Source organism: Octopus sinensis, linkage group LG6 (genome assembly GCF_006345805.1).
Source record: "Octopus sinensis linkage group LG6, ASM634580v1, whole genome shotgun sequence".
NCBI lineage: Eukaryota > Metazoa > Mollusca > Cephalopoda > Octopoda > Octopodidae > Octopus > Octopus sinensis.
In genome coordinates this window covers 82945282-82968016 of record NC_043002.1, presented here as the reverse complement: position 1 = coordinate 82968016, position 22735 = coordinate 82945282, and the positions used below count along the sequence as shown (strand labels likewise).

The 22735-nt window shown below is 37.8% G+C and overlaps 1 protein-coding gene across 2 annotated transcripts in view; it reads right to left on the bottom strand.

The window, feature by feature from the left end:
- Positions 1–22735, bottom strand: part of LOC115212766 (CWF19-like protein 2) — a 71666-nt gene that overhangs the window by 24313 nt on the left and 24618 nt on the right. For both annotated transcript variants that reach the window (XM_036504099.1, XM_029781440.2), the window contains exons 14-17: positions 20459–20575; positions 10845–11000; positions 9572–9652; positions 5608–5709 (exon numbers count right to left, since the gene is read on the bottom strand). In XM_036504099.1, the coding sequence (XP_036359992.1) occupies positions 5608–5709; positions 9572–9652; positions 10845–11000; positions 20459–20575 (456 nt within the window). The remainder of the gene's footprint in view (positions 1–5607; positions 5710–9571; positions 9653–10844; positions 11001–20458; positions 20576–22735) is intronic.

Genomic DNA, 22735 nt, shown 5'->3' with positions numbered 1-22735 from the left:
AGGCATGCCTAGAATAAGGATGCACTTTTATCGATTTGACTACTCGCATGAGACATCCTTTTGTATTTAAAAAAGTGGACTTGTTTATCGATTGAATATCTTTGTTGCAGTCATTGAGATAGTTGTCATGCATGCTAAAAATAGCAGCCAAATAGGCCTAGGCCTTAAATCACACTCTGCTACATCTTTTTTTTTTGCATAATTGTATGAAGTCTCGCCTACAGAATTCAAATTCGCAAATATTTTCTGAAAACTCCGAAAAATAAAAAAGTTATGAGGGGTTATATGTCGTGCATAATTCTATGGTTTCATATCAAAACACAAATGCTATTTTCAGGATGTTGACAAAATGTGCTGTCACACAAAATGACAGATTTGAAATTGTGTTTCTTGACTGGATGAAAATGATTAAACTTTAAACCTCTGTAACTTTTTAAAACCATTTTTCTGGGCTTCCGTGCCAGTGGCACATAAAATACACCAATCCGATCGTGGCCGTTGCCAGCCTCGCCTGACACCTGTGCAGTTGGCACGTAAAAAGCACCCACTACACTCACGGAGTGGTTGGCGTTAGGAAGGGCATCCAGCTGTAGAAACACTGCCAGATCAGACTGGAGCCTGGTGCAGCCTTCTGGCTTCCCAGATCCCCAGTCAAACCATCCAACCCATGCTAGCATGGAGAATGGACGTTAAACGATGATGATGATGAACTCCAGCAATTTAGCTTGGAAAGGTACATTAATGTGCCAAATTCTAAAATTTGCAATAAACTTTAATTTTTGAAATACTGGCAGCCAAACGAACTAGATCCATATTTGCTCCAGTAAAGATGTGACATCTCACTCTGCTCTATTGACGTCTTCTCTTTGGGAATACCATGCTGCCTTTCTAACGCCATCTATAGAAATTCGTTTTCACATTTTCACTTTACTGAAGCCTCCAGTCAAGAAAATTTGTTGACAGTACAGTAGCAATTATTTATCATTTGGATTTATTCTCTCTCCTCAGAACTGTCAGTTACCAACGTGCCTTCTTTGCCATCAAACACTGACCAATGGAGCAATGAAACCTTCACGCTTGACGTATCACTTTGATGCAAAGCATTCTGACAAGGACAAGCCATTGTCATCCTTTTTGAACTGAGCACCTTTTTCAAAAAGCAAATACAAACATTCAGCACGCAACTCCAGGAAACTAGTAAACGGGAGAATGATGAATTGATTGCAAGGTACAACATTCTATTGCTTGTTGCTAAGTCTGGGAAGTCACACCCAATTGGAGAAATAAGACACTTGCCTAAGGTGCCACACAATGGGACTAAACCCAGAACCATGTGGTTGGGAAGCAAGCTTCTTACCACACAGCCATGCCTATATTTATCATTATCATTGTTTAACGTCCGTTCTCCATGCTAGCATTTTTTTAAATGTTATCACTGTTACTTATTTTTCAAACTCTTTTAATAAGGTCAAATTTGCAATTAAATTCCTTCATAAGTCAAATAAAAAAGAAAAAAATAGTGTTTGGAGAAAGCAAATGTGGTCTACAATGGGAAAATTGCTTAAATTTCAATAAATTTACAAGAAAATATGAGAAACTTGTCTTTTGAACAAAGTTCTTCATTGTAGAGACAATTCTTTCTTTTCACATCAGGCTCTCATCTCCCATGACAGACGAACATATCTGAATTTTTAAATTTCAATATTCAATTTAGTGTCATTTCAATATTTAATTTAGTGTCATTTCCAGTATTCAGCAAAAATATGGCTGGCCATCAGGAGATATCTTACTTCAAAACAGCTAAGGGTTGCTGACACCAAGAGCATCAACCTAAGAAAATCTGCCTCAAGTGTAGAGGCAGGTTTTTTTTGCTTTTTGTTAAGCAAACTTTTCTCATATTGTGAGAAATATTTTATTTGCTCCATCGAAGTTTACACTCTATATTCTATATACTTACCCTTCAGCTTAGCCTTAATTATAAACATTTAAAACCTGTTTACAATCATAAGATACTCACTTATTCAATTGATATAATCCTAGTATATATTTATATTTTTTATAAGATTTATATACCTTTTATACTTAATCTCATTAGTTATTAAGATTATTCATTTAGTTCCTTTTCATTATTTTAATCTTTAATACTCAATTTTATATCTTTCTTATTACTTATTACTTATCTTTCCATAAAGGATATATTTTAGCCAGTACAATTGTGAACTATGGTACTTGAGACTACATATGTAACCTTAAAACCTATTTCATTGTTAACAAATCATCATACTTTTTTTTAGATATATAAAATTAAGCTGTAGAATGATTCACAATTATTCTCACATGTACAATGCTCCTGATCCCTCTGTCCCACTCACTTCTACCAACCTCATCCCTCGAGGATCCACCCTGAAACCTCATCAACAACATTTTTCATCCCTTTCCAGCTCCATCCTTGACACTCCTACTTTATCTTCTACAGAAAGAAACCTGTTCTGCTCTAGCCACTTCTCTCATACTTTTACTCTGCAGCCTCTTATGTGAAGCTGCACTCTCAGGGTCTTGCAGGTTGCATGGTGACCTCACTAGTGTTAGTGGTATGGAAAATGGCACCCAGGTCACACTGTAAAGTGGTTGATGTGAGGAAGAGCATCCAGCCACAGAAACCATGCCAAAGCAGACACCGGAGCACAATGCAGTACTGTGGCCCATCAGATCCTGTCAAACCATCCAACTCATGCCAGCATGGTACATGGAAGTTAGATGATGATGATGATGATTTAGTTACATACACATATACCTACATTCAGTGATATACATAAAATCCAGACACTAACATTCAGATGCACACATACAGTCCCAATAACATATCCACACACACACATATACAAACACCTACCCATATATATATATATGCAAACCCATACATATATACATACATACACACACACATACATACATACATACATACATACATACATACATACATACATACATACATACATACATACATACATACATACATATATATTTTTTTTCTAGTTTCAGCTCAGAGCTGCAGCCATGCTGATGCACCACCGTTTATATAAAATATATATAAAATTATAATTTAGGGTATCTAATAGATACCTACACGCTGGAAATAGCAACCAAAACTTGACTTTAAAACCACATTAAATGTTCATACAGCACCAAGAGAGTGCTGGTGCTGTATGAACATTTAATGTGGTTTTAGAGTCAAGTTTTGGCTGCTATTTCCAGCATGGAGGTATCTCTTAGATCCCCTAAATTATAATTTTAATAATAATTATTAACTTTGAAAGTTTTTATTCCCATGCTGGCCACTTGATAAGATCGATAATTAAATTAACGATCTTATCCTTATTTATATAAATAAATATATATATATATATATATATATATATAATATATATATATATATAATATATATATAAAATCAGAGTTATTATCAAGGGATTATCAATCCAGGTAAAATATTTTATAAACTCTGTGTTAGTATGCCAGGCTATCAATATTGTTTAGATTAGTAAAGAACTTGGCTTATTTTTGTGGCAATTTAACCATTCAATATTGTCAATTCGTGGTTGTGTTTCAGTTATATTGGGTCTTTTTTTTTTAATACAGACTGATATACAAGACAAGGCATAAATAATGGTCATTACATATTGTTCTTTACTGTAGTAAATTTGACTTACAACTGTTTCCAGTAGTCATTATAGGTTCATTATTGATAGGTTTACTCAATTGCGATATAAAAGGAATTATATATATATGTTATGGAAATTGTAGCTGTGATACCAGTGCCGATGGCACGTAAGAGAACCATCCGAACGTGGCCGTTGCCAGCGCCGTGCCGGTGGCACGTAAAAAGCACCGTCCGATTGTGGCCGTTAAATGATGATGATGATGATGATGTTAAATATAAATATAAATATAAAATGAATATATTTTTTAAAAAAATATAAAATATAAAAAGGAATATGAAAATATAAATATAAGAGTATAAATATAAAATATAAAAAAGTTTAAAAATATACAATATATATATATACTTACAAATACAAGTAAACAACACACATACACATACATTTTTGAATGGCCGTCATTCAATTTTTCTCAACGAGCAAACCTATCAACACATACAGAGATATAAACCACACACACATGACAGGCTTCTTTCAGTTTCCATCTACCGAAACCACTCACAGGACTTTTGTCAGCACAAGGTTATAACAGAAGACACTTATGCAAGATGCCTTGCAGTGGGGCTGAACCCAGAAATATGTTGTTGGGAAGCAAACTTCTTACCACACAGCCAGGCCTGTGTGTGGATGGATGGATGGATAGACGGACAGACAGGCAGACAGACAGACATCTTATAATCACATGATTGACCAGGCTGTTGAATGTTGTTATACATTACTGGTCAGAATACACTTTGCATCATTTTATTTTCCAAATGACCCCTCCCCCCGCTGGCTAGATGAGCTGGCCAATATTCCCCCTGAACAGAATGCCAGTTTGTTGCAGGGTTAACCATTTGCAGCTGAGTGGACTGGAGCAATGTAAAATAAAGTGTTTTTGCTCTAGAACATAATGCACCACTCAGTATGGGAATCATCACCATAACATCATTTCGGAATGCTCACAGCAGCCATATTCCTACCACTCTATGTCACGCTGGTGAGACCCATATTGGAGTACGGGATTCAAGCCTCTTCTCCTTATCTCCTCAAAGACATACAGCATCTCGAAAGAGTCCAGAAGCTGGCTACCCGCATGGTTCATGGTCTCAAAAATTTGTCCTATGAAGAAAGGCTGAGGACGCTCGACCTTTATTCTCTTGAAAAACGCCACCGCCGTGGTGATCTCATTCTCGCCCACAACATCATAAGCGGAAAGTGTAACCTCTCGAAAGAGCTGTTCTTCACTCCTGCTCCAGAGCGTCGGCTGCGGGGTCATTCCGAAAAGCTCTACCTGCGACGATTTCATCTCAATCGAAGGAGAGGAGCTTTCTCCGTCCGGGTTGCGGATCCGTGGAACAAGCTGCCAGACGAGATGGTGAAGATGCCGACGACCGCTTTGTTCAAAGCCTCCCTTGACCTCAAGTGGCCTGAACTCTTTACATGAACACCACCCTGTACTTAACTCCATGTCCCCCTACATGGCCTTGCTATTTGCTTTTGAGCCAAATTAACTAACTAACTAATCATCATCATCACCACAACCATTTCCAATCTGTTTTAAGACAGCAATACATACACACACACACATATACTTAGATAACATATACATACATATACAGATAAATACAGTGACAACCATATAATTTCTTTCTTCACCAGTGTTAGAAGCCATCATAATTTTATCAAATATACCAATTCATAACCTCGCGATCATAAGCTTGATGCTCTAACCACTGAGTCATGTGCCTTCACTATATATATATAAAGTGTCTTGCTCAAGAACACAACATGCAGCCTGGTCCAGGATTTGAGTTCATATATATATATATATATATATATATATATATAATCTGTGAGAAACACTTACTCTATAATATTGAAAGAAAGTGGTGAAATATTTACTAACCTTGCCAAAATTAATTGGAAACCGTTTTTCATCTTCTATTGCATGTGCAAAACCACTTTGGATACCAAAGTTAACACTGAAGAATGGGAATCCTTTGGGAATCTACAAATAGAAACGAAATAGACTATTGGTTACTTTTTGGTGACTTTTCGGTTACATCATCGTCATCATTTAATATTCGCTGTCAAACTTTATTTATTGATATACTGAAAGTGCATGTGTATGTGTGTGTATACTGTAATAAATGTAACTACACATGACTCATTGGCGATTTCTTCTTCTCCTCCTTTGGACTGTTTCCAACGAAGAGCTATGCTCAAAACAATAAACTCTCTCCTTTCACCAACTCTCAAGCTAATATATTTCTTGTGCACATCCTCATCTTCACGTTTGTTGTTTTTTTCCTTCTTTTTTTTCATTTTTATCTGTTCATATATATATATATGTCTGTATGAGTTAGAGGTTATGCAACCACCTAAGGGATAATAAATATCCAATATACTACTGGGTGTATACCTACGTATTTATATCTAAGTGCTTACTATTGCTGGGCAGCACTGCAATTGAATACCAGGTATGTGTTGGGGTAAAACAGAAATTTACCCAGAATTTATAAGGCAAATAAGAAAATGGAAAGGATTATCAATTGACAAACATCAGCCTGTGGACATTCATCTATATCTGTTTAATTGATTACAATCATATCTCTTTTACTCTTTTTTACTTGTTTCAGTCATTTGACTGCGGCCATGCTGGAGCACCGCCTTTAGTCGAGCAAATCGACCCCAGGACTTATTCTTTGTAAGCCCAGTACTTATTCTATCGGTCTCTTTTGCCGAACTGCTAAGTGACGGGGACGTAAACACACCAGCATCGGTTGTCAAGCAATGCTAGGGGCACAAACACACACACATATATATATAATGGCGGCGAGCTGGCAGAAACGTTAGCACGCTGGGCGAAATGCGTAGCTGTATTTCGTCTGTCGTCACGTTCCGAGTTCAAATTCCGCCGAGGTCGACTTTGCCTTTCATCCTTTCGGGGTCGATAAATTAAGTACCAGTTACACACTGGGGTCGATATAATCGACTTAATCCGTTTGTCTGACCTTGTTTGTCCCGTCTGTGTTTAGCCCCTTGTGGGTAGTAAAGAAATATATATATATATATATATACATATATACAACAGGCTTCTTTCAGTTTCCGTCTACCAAATCCACTCACAAGGCATTGGTCGGCCCGGGGCTATAGCAGAAGACACTTGCCCAAGATGCCACACAGTGGGACTGAACCCAGAACAATGTTGTTGGTTAGCAAGCTACTTACCACACAGCTACTCCTGCACCTGTGATCAATTAATAAATAGATATAAATGAATGTCTACAGGCTGATGATGTTTGTCAATTTATTATCCTCTCCATTTTCTTATTTGCTTTATATATATATATATTATATATATATATATATATATATTATATATATATATAAAGTCATAAATCAAAGTTTGAGGAAAAGAGGTCAAAGAGAATTCATTAAAAGAAAAAGAAGAAAACAAAAGAAAGAAGGAGAGTAGTTGGGCACCCCTGCCAAGTGACAGATGACCTTATGACATTCTTAATATAGTGTAGGCAACTGAGCAAGCAGGCAAGAGAGGAACCTCAATAAAAATGTAAAGAAATGCAAAAAATTAAAAAATGAAAAGAACCAGAAAATAAGAGAAACCCTCTGGAACTTCTGGAAGTCTCACAGCCTCGTCAAGCCGTCACAATTCGGATTTATTCCTAACTCCAGCTGCTGTAATCAACTCATCGAGTTTCTTGAGGATGTTACCCAAATCACTGATCGCGGATCCTGGGTGGATGTTGTTTACCTGGACTTTGCTAAGGCTTTTAACTCTGTGCCACACAAAAGACTTATGGTGAAGCTTTCTGCGTTGGGTGTAAGACACGAACTATATAACTGGTTAAAGTCCTTTATTTTCAGCTGAAAAGAGGTTGTCACAGTTCTAGGACAGCACTCTTCGCCCTATGAGATGACATCTGGTGTACCACAGGGATCTGTTCTTGGCCCCCTTTTATTTGTTGCATATGTTAATGACATAGATGCCAACTTAAAGAATGCCACAGTGCTGAAATATGCAGATGACATCAAGCTGTACCTCGAAATAAAGAGGTAAAATCCTGTACACTATAGATCTCTATTGCAAGCAGACCTGGACACAATGCAGCAGTGGATCATGGACTGGCAACTCAAGCTGGCTGTGGACAAATGTACCACCATGCATTTTGGGAGGAGAAACCCAGCGTCCACCTACTCCCTCCACAACACTAATCTCAAAAAGTCTTCATGTGAACGTGACCTGGGTGTTAATGTCGACAGTGATTTGCGTTGGACAAAACACATCGCTAAAATTGTCAAGAAGGCTGAGGGTGTCTTGGCATCACTCACCAAATCCTTTGTGAGCCGCTCTCCGGCTATCTATCTGTGACTTTATATAGCTATGGTAAGACCTCACCTGGAATTTGCATCACCGGTCTGGAACCCCTATCTTGCCCAGGACATCAATCGTCTGGAAGCTGTTCAGCGACGTGCAACCAAAAGAATACCCTCCATCAGGCATTTGCCATATCCTGAATGCCTTACTTCCCTGGGCATGGACACATTGAAACTCCGACGTCTGGCAGCTGACTTGGCAGACACCCATAAAATTATCAACCATCGCACAAACAATAACTCTGAGCACCTCTTCAAACTCCACCCATCTAACACCCGTGGACATATTTACAAAGTAAGAAAACAGCACAGCTCCCATGACTTCAGGAAACATTTTTTCACGCTGAGAGTTGCTGAAGCATGGAACAAACTGCCGGCATCGGTTGTTAGTTGTCGGAGCAATGCATCCTTCCAAACTTCCATGCTTCCTGAGATTCGCCAACACTACATTTGATTTTCTCCCCTCCATACACACACAAGTATGTATCTGACTCATACATTGTTCGCTTTCCAGACATTTCTACATTACTGCATGTACTTTATATGCACTTTCTGACAAGTTGTGGTGCACCTGAGCACTGTATACAATAATTTCATTATTATTATTTAGAATATGAAGATAAAATGAAGAAGACAAAAAAAGGTGAATTAGAAAATGCATAAGGAGGGATTATAAAAGGGTTGTGTAGCTATGAATGGAAATATAGAGACTTTAAGGTATCATAAGAATAAAGTATATTGTAATTTTAATGGACTCAGTTTATACATGTAAGCAAATGAAGAAAGATATATAAAACACAAAAGTATTAGGTCACAATTCAGGTTAATTATTATCTAAGACAAGTGGAGAGCATACAAGTAATATCTAAACATTTTGAAAATTTGATGTTTGTAGAATGCATTGCACCATACTGTTTCTTAAGAAGTTTTTGTATTCTCACATAATATTTCCAGAGGTTCTCATCACACTATTTATGCATTTTATGTGCCCACTTTGATAAGGTTTTCCAGTCCCAATAATGGACCAGATAATATCACAGGAAGTTGTGGTCATGGATATTATTTGCTAATGAGGTGGAAGATTTCTGGATGATATAAGAAAATGAACAAACATGAGATAAGTATCATTTCTTGCATTCGATGTATAGTTTTATCGAATTTTGGTGCCCTGTATAAACAGTGCATCTATAAATGACATAATATTGCAGGCAATAACCCGAAGGGGTCATTGTTGGGTATTCTACAATTACAATTTTTCATGTCATTGTGGGAGTGATAATTAGAGACATACTGATTATCAACAGTAATAATCTTTTTGAGCCTTGTGTTAAGGGATGTAAAATATTTCATCAGAGAAACCACAAGTGAGCAGGGGCATGATTATTGAAGACTGAAACTAATGAAAGAGTAAAGAGATCTTTAATAAATAGTGTGATGAGAACCTTATTTTTTAACTACAAAAACAGAATTACCGATCGCCGTATGTCTTTTTTGGTCAGATCCACCAATTTTTTGTTCATATTCCATTCAGTTTCACACTCAAGAATTGCTTTCTGCAATCAAAAGAAAACGGAAAGGGAGAAAAGAATAAGACAAATAGACAACAAGAATGAATAAAGAAATGACAGCTGTGTTATTGTTATTCATAAGTAAATATAATTTTCATTATCTTCATAGGCACAGGCATATGTGATTTTTGTCCATTATCCTGATGAGATTCTTACCCAAAAATATTTCCATAATATAAATTTTATAAATTTGTGGTTGGTTTTTGGGTTTGAATTGAAACAGTTGTGGGGATTGCATTTATATTTATTTTCATATTATTGTAATAATATAATATGTTAATAAATTAACATATGTCAATATGAACTGTCTATTTTCCTTTTATTATATATATAATATATTTATATATGTATCTATATATTTATACATACATATATATATATAAATTAAATTAGAGATAAAACCACTATTAGGCAACTCAAACAGTGATAAACATAAACCAAAACATAAAAAACAAAAAATAAATATAATTATTATAATACACAAAATATATATAAAATTTAAAATTTAAATTATTGAAATTTGAAATTTTTAAATTTATATTTATAGATTTTTATATTTTTATATTTTAATTTTAAATTTATAAATTTTTAAACTTTTAAACTATTTTTTACTTATTATATTATATTAAACTTTTAATACTTTTTGGTTAGTTTAAAAAAAAGGTTAAAAGTTTAAAAGTTTGAAAACTTATAAATTTAAAATTAAAATATAAAACTATAAAAATTTATAAATATGAATTTAAAAATTTCAAATTTCTCTAATTTAAATTTTAAATTTTATATTTTATATATATATTATATATTATATTAATTATATTTATTTTTCGTTTTTTATGTTTTGGTTTATGTCTATCTCTGTTTGAGTTGCCTAATAGTGGTTTTATCTCTAATTTAATTTATATTTATACTGTGAAATTTAATTTAATCCTAAATCTAATTTTTCCCTGTAAGTTTGGATATACTCCCTAATATTATTATATATATATATATAATATATATATATATATATATATATATATATATATATGCGGGGGGATTGATATCATGATTAAAAAGCAAACTTCTTAACCGCAAAGTCATATATCAACACTAGACTGTTGGTGCTAGGGTTTTTAAAAATATATTGAGAAAGTTAAAAAATGGGAATAATGAATAATGCTATTTATTGTTAACTCACCTTGAAATACATTGGGGCCATAGCACCTTCTTCATCGTCTACAGGAACACACTCAATATGAGCATGAGGAAAGCGGTTTAAGTGCATACTCGTCTCCAGAAATATTGAATCTTTGTTTAGTCCTTGGAACATTCTTACTAAAACCTTCTTGAATGTCTGCAAGTAGGACAAACAAAAGTCAGTTAATAACATTGATTTGCTAAATGTTAAAGACAAGTTCAATCATATATCCTGATCATCATTTTCATGTCCACTTTTCCATACTTGCATGGGTCAGATGGAATTTACTGATGCATATATTTCTATGGCCAGGCACCTTCCCTGTCGCCAACCCTCACATGTTTCCAAGTAAGGTAATTTCGTCACAGAATATTACAAATGAATGACACTGCTTGTATGAGAGTGACACTCATTTACAACTATCATGTGATGTCAGGACAAGGATACACACACACACACACACACACACACAAACATACATACATAAATACATAAACCATGATGTCCAAGCTGCACACTGATTGGTTAAAAGATTGTTCATAAGATTCCGCCTGCTGGACTCTATCATTATCATCATTGTTTAATGTTCGTTTTCCATGCAGGACTGTTTTACAGGAGCTGGCCAGCTAGGGAGCTGTCCAGACTTTGATTGTCTGTTGTGGTATGGTTTCTACAGCTGGATGCCCTTCCTAATGCCAACCACTTTACAGAATGTGTTGGGTGCTTTTTACATGCCATCGGCATGGGGGTAATAATGCAGCACCGGCAAGTGTGCATTTCATGTGGCTTCTTTCAGTTTCTACCTACCAAATCATTAAAGCAGAGAACGGTCTCTCTGTAAAGGGCCTGTACAGCCCTTATTAACCATTTGTCAATCTCCAGTTTCTGCATAGCCCACCAGATAAGGGATCGGGGAACCTGTCGAAGGCTTTCTCCAAGTGCACAAAAGCTAAGTAAAGGGGTTTATCTTTGGCTAGGTATTTCTCCAGCAGTTGTCAAACCAGGAATATGGCATCAGTGGTGCTTCTGCCCGGCTCAAAACCAGACTGCATCTCATCTATGCAGACTCTCTCCCTGATGAGATGGGCTATGACCCTCTCCATGACCTTCATTACCTGATCCAGCAGTTTGATACCCCTGTAGTTATTTCTATCTAGAACATCCCCTTTACCCTTGTAGCAGTTGACTATGGTGCTGCTACGCCAGTCGTTGGGTATGACTCCATCATGAACTACCTGGTTTACAATGCGGGTGACTAGGCCGTAGCCCACACCACCAGATGTTTTAAGCATCTCAGCAGTGATTCCTGATGGGCCGGGGGCTTTTCCTGGCTTCATACCCTTAATTGCTTTGTGTACTAGGGAGCTATCTATACAGATAGCTGGTCCCTCTACTGGGTCAACACTTGGCAGGCTTTCCTCTTCCCATTCATTCTCTACATTCAGTAGTCTTTCATAATGGCTTCTCCAAGCCTCTTTCTTTTCAGAATCACAAAAGCTAGTGCACCATCATCCATTCGAACACATTTCTCTCCTGTGACATCACAATTTGCTCTCACACACTGTCTTGCAATCTGATATATATATATATCATATATGTGTGTGTGTGTGTGTTTATACATATATATACATCAGAATTGACAAGGAGTTTAATCTTCTCAAAATCATGTGCAAAATCAAGTTTTTTTTTGTTTGTTTGTTTTTTTATCATTATTTGAAGCCAGTACAGAGACAAAATCTTTCAACAAGAACTTCTGCTTAGAAAGGATCAGCATCTTATCCAAGAAGAGATTTATTTCCCATCAAATTAAAACTACGCCAGAAGGAGATCAACACTGATCCCTGTGGATTCTAGTAAAACTTTGGAAAAGAATTAACTGAAAATGAAAATACAGCAGTGTAAAATATATGAATCAAAACTGTGGGGTGTATACAGGAGAGGCTTACAACACAATAGTAAAATATAACACAAAGTATTAGAAGATTAAAAAAGATTAAGGTTAGTCTATTTGAAGAGAAAGACCACACATAAGTAATGTTCACTACAAAAATAAGAAGGAGAAAATATTAAGCAGACAAGTCAACATTACACTGAGAATAATATTAAGGTTATTTTGAAATGCAGAGTACAGTGATTTTTAAAATGGGGCGGTACTGCCCCCAATGAAGGAGGAGATTACCTGAGGGGATGGTAGGGTGTGCCAAGGTAAGAAACAGTAGTATCAGAAAGAGAATAATAGCTAAGTACTATCCTTTACTGACAATTGTAGCCCCAGTAGATTTGGAAACACACAGAGGGTGACTGAGGGCATATAGATTGATACACCTTGTAAATTTCTATAGGAATGTACCTAGCTAACCAAACTTAATTGGATTATGTATAACTTGTTAATTAATTATTATTATTATTATTATTATTATTATTATTATTATTATTATTATTAATATTTATTTTATTTTGTAACTGTTTCTGAGAGTGCAGGTTTACTCTGAATAATATAGCTGAATAAATTAAGAGTAACAAGAACTAGTGATAAGTTTAGGGCAGTAAGTTGAAAATGTTTGATCAGTATTGTCCTAATAATGTATTTATGTAACTGTAGAAACAATAAACAAGAAATCTTTGAGTCAGGGAGGGAGCTACAATCTAGTAAGACAAATCATCAACTAGAAACAATAGCCAATCTACCTTAAATCATGTCCTAACATCTTAAAACAAAAGAAGGTCCTATTAGATAATTTAATTTCAAATACAGTATGTCTGGAAAAAAAAGCAAGATAGTCATAGATGGAATGGCTTACTCAGTCAGAACTGACCGAGGGCTAAACAAAAACAATAACCATTATTGATATCTACAAGGGAATCTCTATATGGTCAGCCAATTTGCTAGAAATAGCAACCAAATCTTCTTCAAAATACACATCTACAGTTTTAAAAAAACAGAAATGACATTAGGCAATATAATAATCCTAGTTACTTCAAAAAAGACATGATGGTCATGGATAGAATACTTTTGATCATAGACGGGCCTGCTCAGCTATAACTTGGAGCTGAGTATTGTCATCATCATCATCATTTTAACATCTGTTTTTCCATTCTTGCTTGGATCAGACATAATTCACTGAGGCACTTTCTCTATAGCTGGATGTCCTTCCTATCATTAATCCTTACCTGTTTCCTAATAACATAATTCCTCTAGTCCAGACATGTTTTCGTGGAAACAAATGAAACTACCTAGGTGATGGTGACACTTGCTTTCAACTATCACATAATGTTCAAACAAGGAGACACACACATACACTTCCTCCAATGCCCTACCCCTACCATAAATTCCTTGTCTTGCAAGTTATTTGGTGACCCTGCTGGTGCTGGTGTCATGTAAAAAACATCCTGTCCACATTGTGAAGTGGTTGGCATTTGGAAGGACATTCAGCTGTAAAAAACCTTGCCAAAACTGACCTCACTTGTGCTGGTGCCATGTAAAAAGCACTCAGTCCATTCAACAGGGTGGTTGGTATTAGAAAGGGCATCCAGCCGTAAAAACCATGCCAAAACAGACACAGAAGCATGGTGTAGTCTTCTGCCTGGCTGGCTCCTGTCAAACCATCCAACTCATGCCAGCATGGAAGGTAGATGTTAAATGATAATGATGATGATGATATATACATGCATACACACATACATATGATGGACTCTCCCATTGGTTTCAACGCATGAGGATCCAACAACCTACACTTTCTTTGTCAGTCATAATGCTTATGTCAAATGTGACATTTGAGTTCTGCCAACGATTTGCAAAGCCCACATATGTAGCAAGTATGATTATTGCAGGTTCCTGCAGACTATATTGCAGCTGTTTTTCTCTTTTGCCTTGCACCCCTGAGCCAGTTAATGACAGGTTTCTTTTCAGTTTCCTACTACCAAATCCATTCACAAGGCTTTGGTTGGCCTGAGGCTATAGTAGAAGACACTTGTCCAAGGTGCCACACAGTGGGAATGAACCTGAAACCATGAGTTTGGGAAGCAAACTTCTCAACCACACAACCAAACCTGCACCGAACATGTGATTATGAAAAGATTAAAAAAATAAAACAAGCTAGTAAGACTGCTTCGAGGTTTATTGCTCAACTGATTCAAAATATGACAGCAAAACCTTCATGAAAGACTGGTCTGCAGCCTCCTCTATATGCAAGAAGACATTATAATTTCTTAGTAGAAATCTGAGAGGAGGGGCGCAATCGTTTATATCAACCTTGGTACTTAACCAGAACTTGCCTCCATACTTTCAGAGGGCAAAGTTGGCCTCAACAAGATTTGAACTCGGTGGGGACCACCACCACCACCACCACCGCTGCCACCAGCTGCTGCAGCAGAAAAATATGAGGATATGAATTCCCTTGAAAGAGATAGCCTGCTAATCCTCAAGGAACCATAACAAGAAGCATGATACTCTCCTAGGCAAAAGAGGTACAACCTGTTTAAGCACGCACATGGAAAGTTGTTAGGTGATGATGATATGAAATTAAGAAGGGACAATTACAAGCACTACCAAGATATGTCAAATGGAGATGCATTTTTTTTCATCATTTTTACTATTGCTGTGTGGTTGCTAATCCCATGTGACCATCATTTCTATCATCATCATCATCCATCCATTATTCATCATCATTTTTGATATGTCCCACATTATGACAATGTATTTTGTCGTCTGTGTGACTGGCCTGTACGGCGTACCTCGCCAACTGACACTACTTGCTGTGTCTGTCCACTATTTATTAGTAGTGGACCAGCCCACTTCTCACTTGGGGGTGTCCGCCACAACAATTTTTAACATGCTCATTATTATTGTCATTATCCTCATTCATTATCATCTTCATTCATCATCATTTTCAACATTACCACCACCACCATCAGCATCATTTTAACAACCACTTTTCTACAGCTAGATGCCCTTCTTGCTTCCAAGCAAGGTAATATTTCCCCATGGCTAAACATGTCTTTTGCAGAAGACTGGAAACAAATTACACCACCTGTATAATGGTGACTCTAATTTACAACTATGATGTGGTGTCAAGATGAGACACAATCACACACATACACACATATATATCATCATCATCATCATTTAACGTCCGTGTTCCATGATAGCATGGGTGGGACAGTACCACAAGAGCCGGCCAGGTCAAAGCCTACACCAGACTTCTGTGACTGTTTTGGCAGAATTTTTACAGCTGGATGCTCTTCCTAACATCAACCACTCAGCAAAGTGGATTTAGTGCTTTTTATGTGGCACAAGCATGGGCAAGGTAAGTTTTGGAAAGGTTTTTATAGTTGGGTGCCCTTCCAAACATCAACCACTTTACAGTGTGTACTGGGTGCTTTTGAGTAGCAGCTGCACTGACAGGGTCACCAAGTACTTACAAGACAAACACTTTTAAGAGGGGAGGAGGCATTGGAGGAGGTGATGATGAAAAGGTTATAGTGAGACAGATACTGGTGTCTTGCCGAAGAGGAAGTACAAGGTTACTCGTCCAGAGAGAGAAAGATCAGGAACGAAGACAGAAAACAGGTGTGCTACTGCAAAGAATATACACAGTTGCCCAACCTGAGTGAAGTGCAGGGGAGAGAGAGAGAGAGAGACTGCAAGATGGTTATGGTGGCAAAATGCCGGGCATACTCACAAGGAACAGGGATCAGAGTATAAATGAGATGGTTGAGTAAAGGAAGAGAGAGAACCCTTGAGGTTCAAGTGCCATAATATAAATGACAGGATATTGCAAAGAGAGTGCGATTAAAGAGTGCAAGTAAGTGGTGAAAGACCTGGGTATATATAGAGTTGGAGGGGCTACTGGATAGCAATGATATAGAAGAACAGAAGTGTGAGGACAGGACTGGGAAGTGAGGAGCTAGGCCAGGAGTGAGAGCTAAGCATAATGAATGAAGGAGGAAATGCGAGAAAGAGATGTAAATTGGTTTGCTGAGGTAGAGTGAGGGAAAAGTTTCTTTGTTACATGTGGGTGAAATACCCAGGTTGGGGGCCAGCAGAGAGCAATTTCTTAATCATAAACCCTATGCCTGTGTCTATCAAGTATAAACTGTTAATTCTCCAGTTTATTCTAATCACCACAATGAAGGCCATACTGGAGCAGTGCCTTCTAAGAACTCTAGCTCCCCAAAGTCAAGTTATGCAAGGCCAGGAGAATTAATCTATATGAAAGTGGAAGGTATATAGGAATACCTATTCATGCATGCAAGAGTTTGATAACTATATGTATATATATATAAGTATACAATGGGCTTCTTTCAGTTTCCGTCTGCCAAATCCATTCACAGAGCTATAGTAGAAGATACTTACCCAAGGTGTCACACAGTGAGACTGAACCTGAAACTACATGGTTGGGAAGGAAACTTCTTAACCACACAGCTATGCCTTCAACATCATAGTTATGAATATATATTTTTTTTAAACTATTCATTAACCAATACCTTGTGAAAGGAATTTGGTAGGGAGAAACTACGTAGAAATCAATGAGTGTGTGTGTGTGTGTAAACTAGTGTGTTTAGATGCATCCTTTTACTTGAAAAAAGATAGCTTAACCAACATCACCATCACTATCAACATCATCATCATTTAATGTTTGTTTTCCAAGCTGACATGGGTTGGACAGCTTCATAGGAGCTGGCAAGCCAGAGGACTACACCGAGTTCCACTCTGTTTTGGCATGGTTTTTTTTACAGCTGGATACCCTTCCTAACACCAACCACTTTACAGATTAGACTGGATACTTTTCATGTGGTACAAGAACTGGCAAGGTCTGTTTTGGCATGGCTTTTACAGCTGGATAACCATTCAATTGAAAAAAAAAATAGGTACAACAACGATGACACTGCTTTATGCCAGGTGAGGAGATATTAAGTATGATAGGGGATCAGGAACAGGCATCTTGTCATCGGAGAGACACAATGATTACCCCAGTTGGAAGAGAAGGAGGGACGGTGATGAGCATGTGTTAGGATATACCCTCAAGTTACAAGAAGGTGAATAAAGAGAAGTAAGTTCATGGGAGTGTGCGAGGTGAGTGACAGATGGATGGAGAGAGATGAAGTAAGTGGAAAACATGGGTGGAAGCAAGGTCAACAGTGAATAGGCTGGAGGGGAAGGTGGAGGAAGTAGGAATGGATCAAGTAGGTATAGGTGACAGCAAGGTGGTGTGAAGTGCAGTGGCAGGGGATGCACAGTACAGATGGCAAAGTCAGAAATAAATACAGGAATAAATACAGGATTAACTACAAAAACTCTTGATGGCAATGCCCAAGCCCAGTCATAGTCCAATGACTGAAAGCAGTAAAAGAGAATAAAAAGAGTGTGTGTGTATATATATATATATATATATCATCATCATCATCAATTAACGTCCATTTTCCATGCTAGCATGAGTTGGACGGTTTGATTGAGGCCTGGTGAGCCAGCAGCTGCACCAGGCTCCAATCTGATCTGGCAGAGTTTCTACAGCTGGATGCCCTTCTTAACGCCAACCACTCCGAGAGTGTAGTGGGAGCTTTTTATGTGCCATTGGCACAGGAGCCAGTAAGGCAGACCTGGTAACGATCACATTCGGATGGTACTTTTTACATGTCACTGGCACAGGAGCCAGTTAGCGGGTACTGGCATCGGTCACGATCAGTTGGTACTTTTTACATGCAACCAGCACATGAGCCAGTCTGGGAGTATTGGCATCATCCACATTCAGATGATGCTTTTTACGTGCCACCAGCACGGTAGCCAGTCAGGGGGCACCAGCCCCAGCTACAATATTGGTTTTACTTGACTCAACAGGTCTTCTCAAGCATATCATATCACCCAACACATCAGAAGTATTCTTAACAGGACCAGACATGCGTGGCTGCAATCTCACTTTAGTTGCTGAGACTTCTCAATCACAGCATATCTTCAAAGGTCCCGGTCTCCTGTCATTGCCTTTGTGAGGCCCAATGCTTGAAGGCTATGCTTCACCACCCCATCCAATATCTTCCTAGGTCTACCTCCTCTACAGGTTTCTTCTACAGATAGGGAGTGGCACTTCCTCACACAGCTGTCTTCATTCATATGTAACACATGACTATATCAGCGCAGATGCCTCTCTTGCACACCACATCTGATGCTTCTTATGCCCAACTTTTCTCTCAGGGCGTTTACACTCTGTCATGTATGCACACTAACATTACACATCTAGCAGATCATACTAGCTTCATTTCTTTCAAGCCTACGCATGTCCTCAGCATTCATGGCCCATGTTTCACTGCCATGTAGCATGGCAGTTCGCACACATGCATCATACAGTCTACCTTTCACCCTAAGCAAGAGGCTCTTAGTTACCAGCAGAGGTAGGAGCTCCCTGAACTTTGCCCAAGCTATTCTTACTCTAATCACTACAATCTCAAAGCAACCGCCCCCACTACAGACTTTGTCACCTAGGTAGCAGGAGCTATAAACTACTTCTAGTTTCTTCCCCTGGCATGTGATAGAATCTGTTTCCTGTACATCTTCAGTGTTTATTGCCCCAGTGCATCTGCCACACACAAAAACTATTTTCCTGGTTAACCTTCCTTTGATATTGTTGCATCTTTTATGTGACCATAGCTTACACCAAGTACATCATATGGAGTTTATCTCCTAATATAATAATGAGTGTAGTGTTTTTATATATTTGTCCAAAATCATGCAAGAAAGAGAAAGAGTAGTGTAAATGAAGGGAGAGGAGAAAAAATAGTAATTCAGTGAAGGAAAAGTAGTGAGAATAATAGCCCTGACTGAGAGGAAGTGAGAGAAAGAAATAGCAATGAGAGAGAGGAAGTAGCAAAGAGTGTGTCGTGTATCTTCTGTTTTTCTCCATCACAACATATGAATGAGAAAAGAAGGGGTGATAGATGAATAATGAAGGAAGGGGTGAAAAAAGTCAGTGTTTCTGTATGAGTATAATGTGTGTGCATGTAAAAGGGAGGTGTGTGTGTGTGTGCAATGGAAGTGGGATAGTGAACGTTCAATGCTGAAAGGAAAAAATCAAACAGCATTTCAACTCTGTGTGAGTATATGTGTGTACATGCGTGCTTGTACAAGGGAAGTATGTGAATGTATGTGAACTTTCACAAGTGTATTAATTTGATTTACCACCAATATCTTCTACTATAATAATACTCTTGTGTATTTCTCCATCACAACATATAAATGAGAAAGGAAGGGGTGATAGATTAATAAGGAAATAAGGGTGATGGCAAACTTTGGTAGTGGGATGATGGAAGTTCTATGGTGAAAAAAAATCTGTGTTTCAACTCTGTGTGACTATATGTATAAGTATATAGAAGGAGTCATGTGAATGTTTGTGTGTGTGTGTGTGCAATGGAAGTGGGATGGTGAACATTCAACACTGAAAAGAAAAGTCAAACAGCATTTCAACTCTGTGTGAGTATATGTGTGTAAGTGTGTGCATGTACAAGGGAAGAATGTGAATGTTTGTATTTGTGATTATTATGTACCTTATTTATATATAAAATACAACAATTAATCATATATATCATCAATATATATATATATATATAAAATGTAGACATCTTACCTGAATCTCATCCCAGACATCTTCATCCATGGCAGTTGAAGATGTAACATGCTGAATAGGAGCAAGAATACAATGTCCCTCTGTGAGAGAAGGACATTCTGGAAGAGCTAAATAAACCTGAAGGAAAACAGAACAAAAACTATTACAAAGAACTCTCTCTTTAAAAAAATGTACGTCAAATATATTTAATCCTTCAACATTCAGATTGCTCTGTCAAATATAATGCTTACTATACCCATTGCTTTAAATTAATCATGCATTATTTAATAGCTTCAAGATTTTGATGATGTTATTGTTTACTTTAAGACTGCCATTCTAGGGGAGACGTGAGAAGCCAGTTCTGGCCAGTTTGAAAATAAAACAGGTAGGAAATTTGGGTTGCATATGGCCAACGTAAATGCTAAAGAATTAAAAGAAAATAGTTAGACATGGACAGAAGTACAGCAAGTGGAAGCTCAAATGAAGTGGTTGTAGAGTATACTCTGTCATATGTATACTGCCTACGAAAGTAAACAAATAATTGGGTGTAACACAAAACGTATAAAATTTTAGATAGATCAGGGTTCAATCTACAGTAGTAGACACAAGCATGATTTGTTTCACAACTTCATGGTTTGCAGTTCCATCAAACATCATGGTGCCTTGAGCAAATTTCTTTTACCAAAGTTCTGGGTTGACCAATGCTAAGTGAGTATCAAAAACTGAAAAATATGGAAGCCTGTTGGAAGTGGTGAGGACTGTTCCTGTTCTTTGGTGCAGTTTAAGACTATACCTTAAACCCATGGGTGACTTCAGTAAAGTCCACCATCTTGCAGGCATTCATCTAAATCTCCATAACCTTCTCCTACCAGTCTAAGAAGCTATCATCATCATTTAACATCCACCTTCCATGCTGGCACAGGTTAGACAGTTTGACAGGAGCCTGTCAAACTGTTTTGGCTTGGATTTTACAGCTGGATGCCCTTCCTAACACCAACCACCCAGCACTACAGAAGGTAAAAGACACTGCCATTCCTCCTCTGGACAAATCATAAAAATGAAAATGAAAAAGGAATTTGTTAAAGCACCATGCTTTTAGTTTCATGGTTTAATCATAAAACAAAGGGTAATGTCTTTGAGCTTCTGTGAGGCGTTCAATACTTATGGGAGAGAGGAATTACCTAGTCTGAATATGTACAACATAGAGGATTCAGCTAAAGTCATTAGATGAGTGGGTGGTGGGGTTAAATCTGGAGATATTCTCATCATCATCATCATTTAGCATCCGTTTTCCATGCTGGCATGGGTTAGACAGTTTGACTGGGACTGGTAAGCCACAGAGATGTGCTAGATTCCAGTCTGATTTGGTTTTGTTTCTATGGCTGGATGTCCTAACACCAACCACTGTAAAAGTGTAATGGGTGCCCTTTACGTGTCACTGGTTACTGGTACAAGTGCCTATAAATTCCACTGATTCATCATCATTATCATAACACCCACTGTTTCATGCTTTTGAAGGTGAGACTAAATTGGTTGATGCAAATTTTCAACAGCCAAACACCTTTCCTGTCACCGATTCTCACCTGTTTCCAAGCAAAGTCATATTTCCACATGGCTGAACATATTCTCTTAGAAGACTTGGAAGACTGGAAATAAGTGACTCAGCTTGGATGACATCATCATCATCATCATCATCGTTTAGCATCCGCTTTCCATGCTAGCATGGGTTGGACAGTTCAACTGGGGTCTGGGAAGCCAGAAGGCTGCACCAGGCCCAGTCTGATCTGGCAATGTTTCTACGGCTGGATGCCCTTCCTAACGCCAACCACTCCGTGAGTGTAGTGGGTGCTTTTTACGTGCCACTGGCACAGGTGCCAGACGAGTCTGGCAAACGGCCACGATTGGATGGTTCTTTTACATGCCACCGGCACGGGGGCCAGGTGAGGCTGGCAATGGCCATGAACAGATGGTGCTTTTTACATGCCACCGGCACGAGGCCAGTCGGGGCGGTGCTGGAACGGCCACGTTCGGATGGTTCTCTTACGTGCCACCGGCACTGATATCACTGCTGCAATTTCCATTGATGTTGATCGATATCCCATGCTATCAAAACAAGGAGACACAATCACATACACAGACACACATATATGACAAGCTTCTTTCAGTTTCTGTCATCCAAATTCATTGACACGCCTTTGGTCAACCCAGGGCTATAGTAGAAGACAATTGCTGAAGGTAATATGCAATGGAATTGAACCTGAAATCATGTGGCTTGGAAGTAAACTTCTTAACTACTGA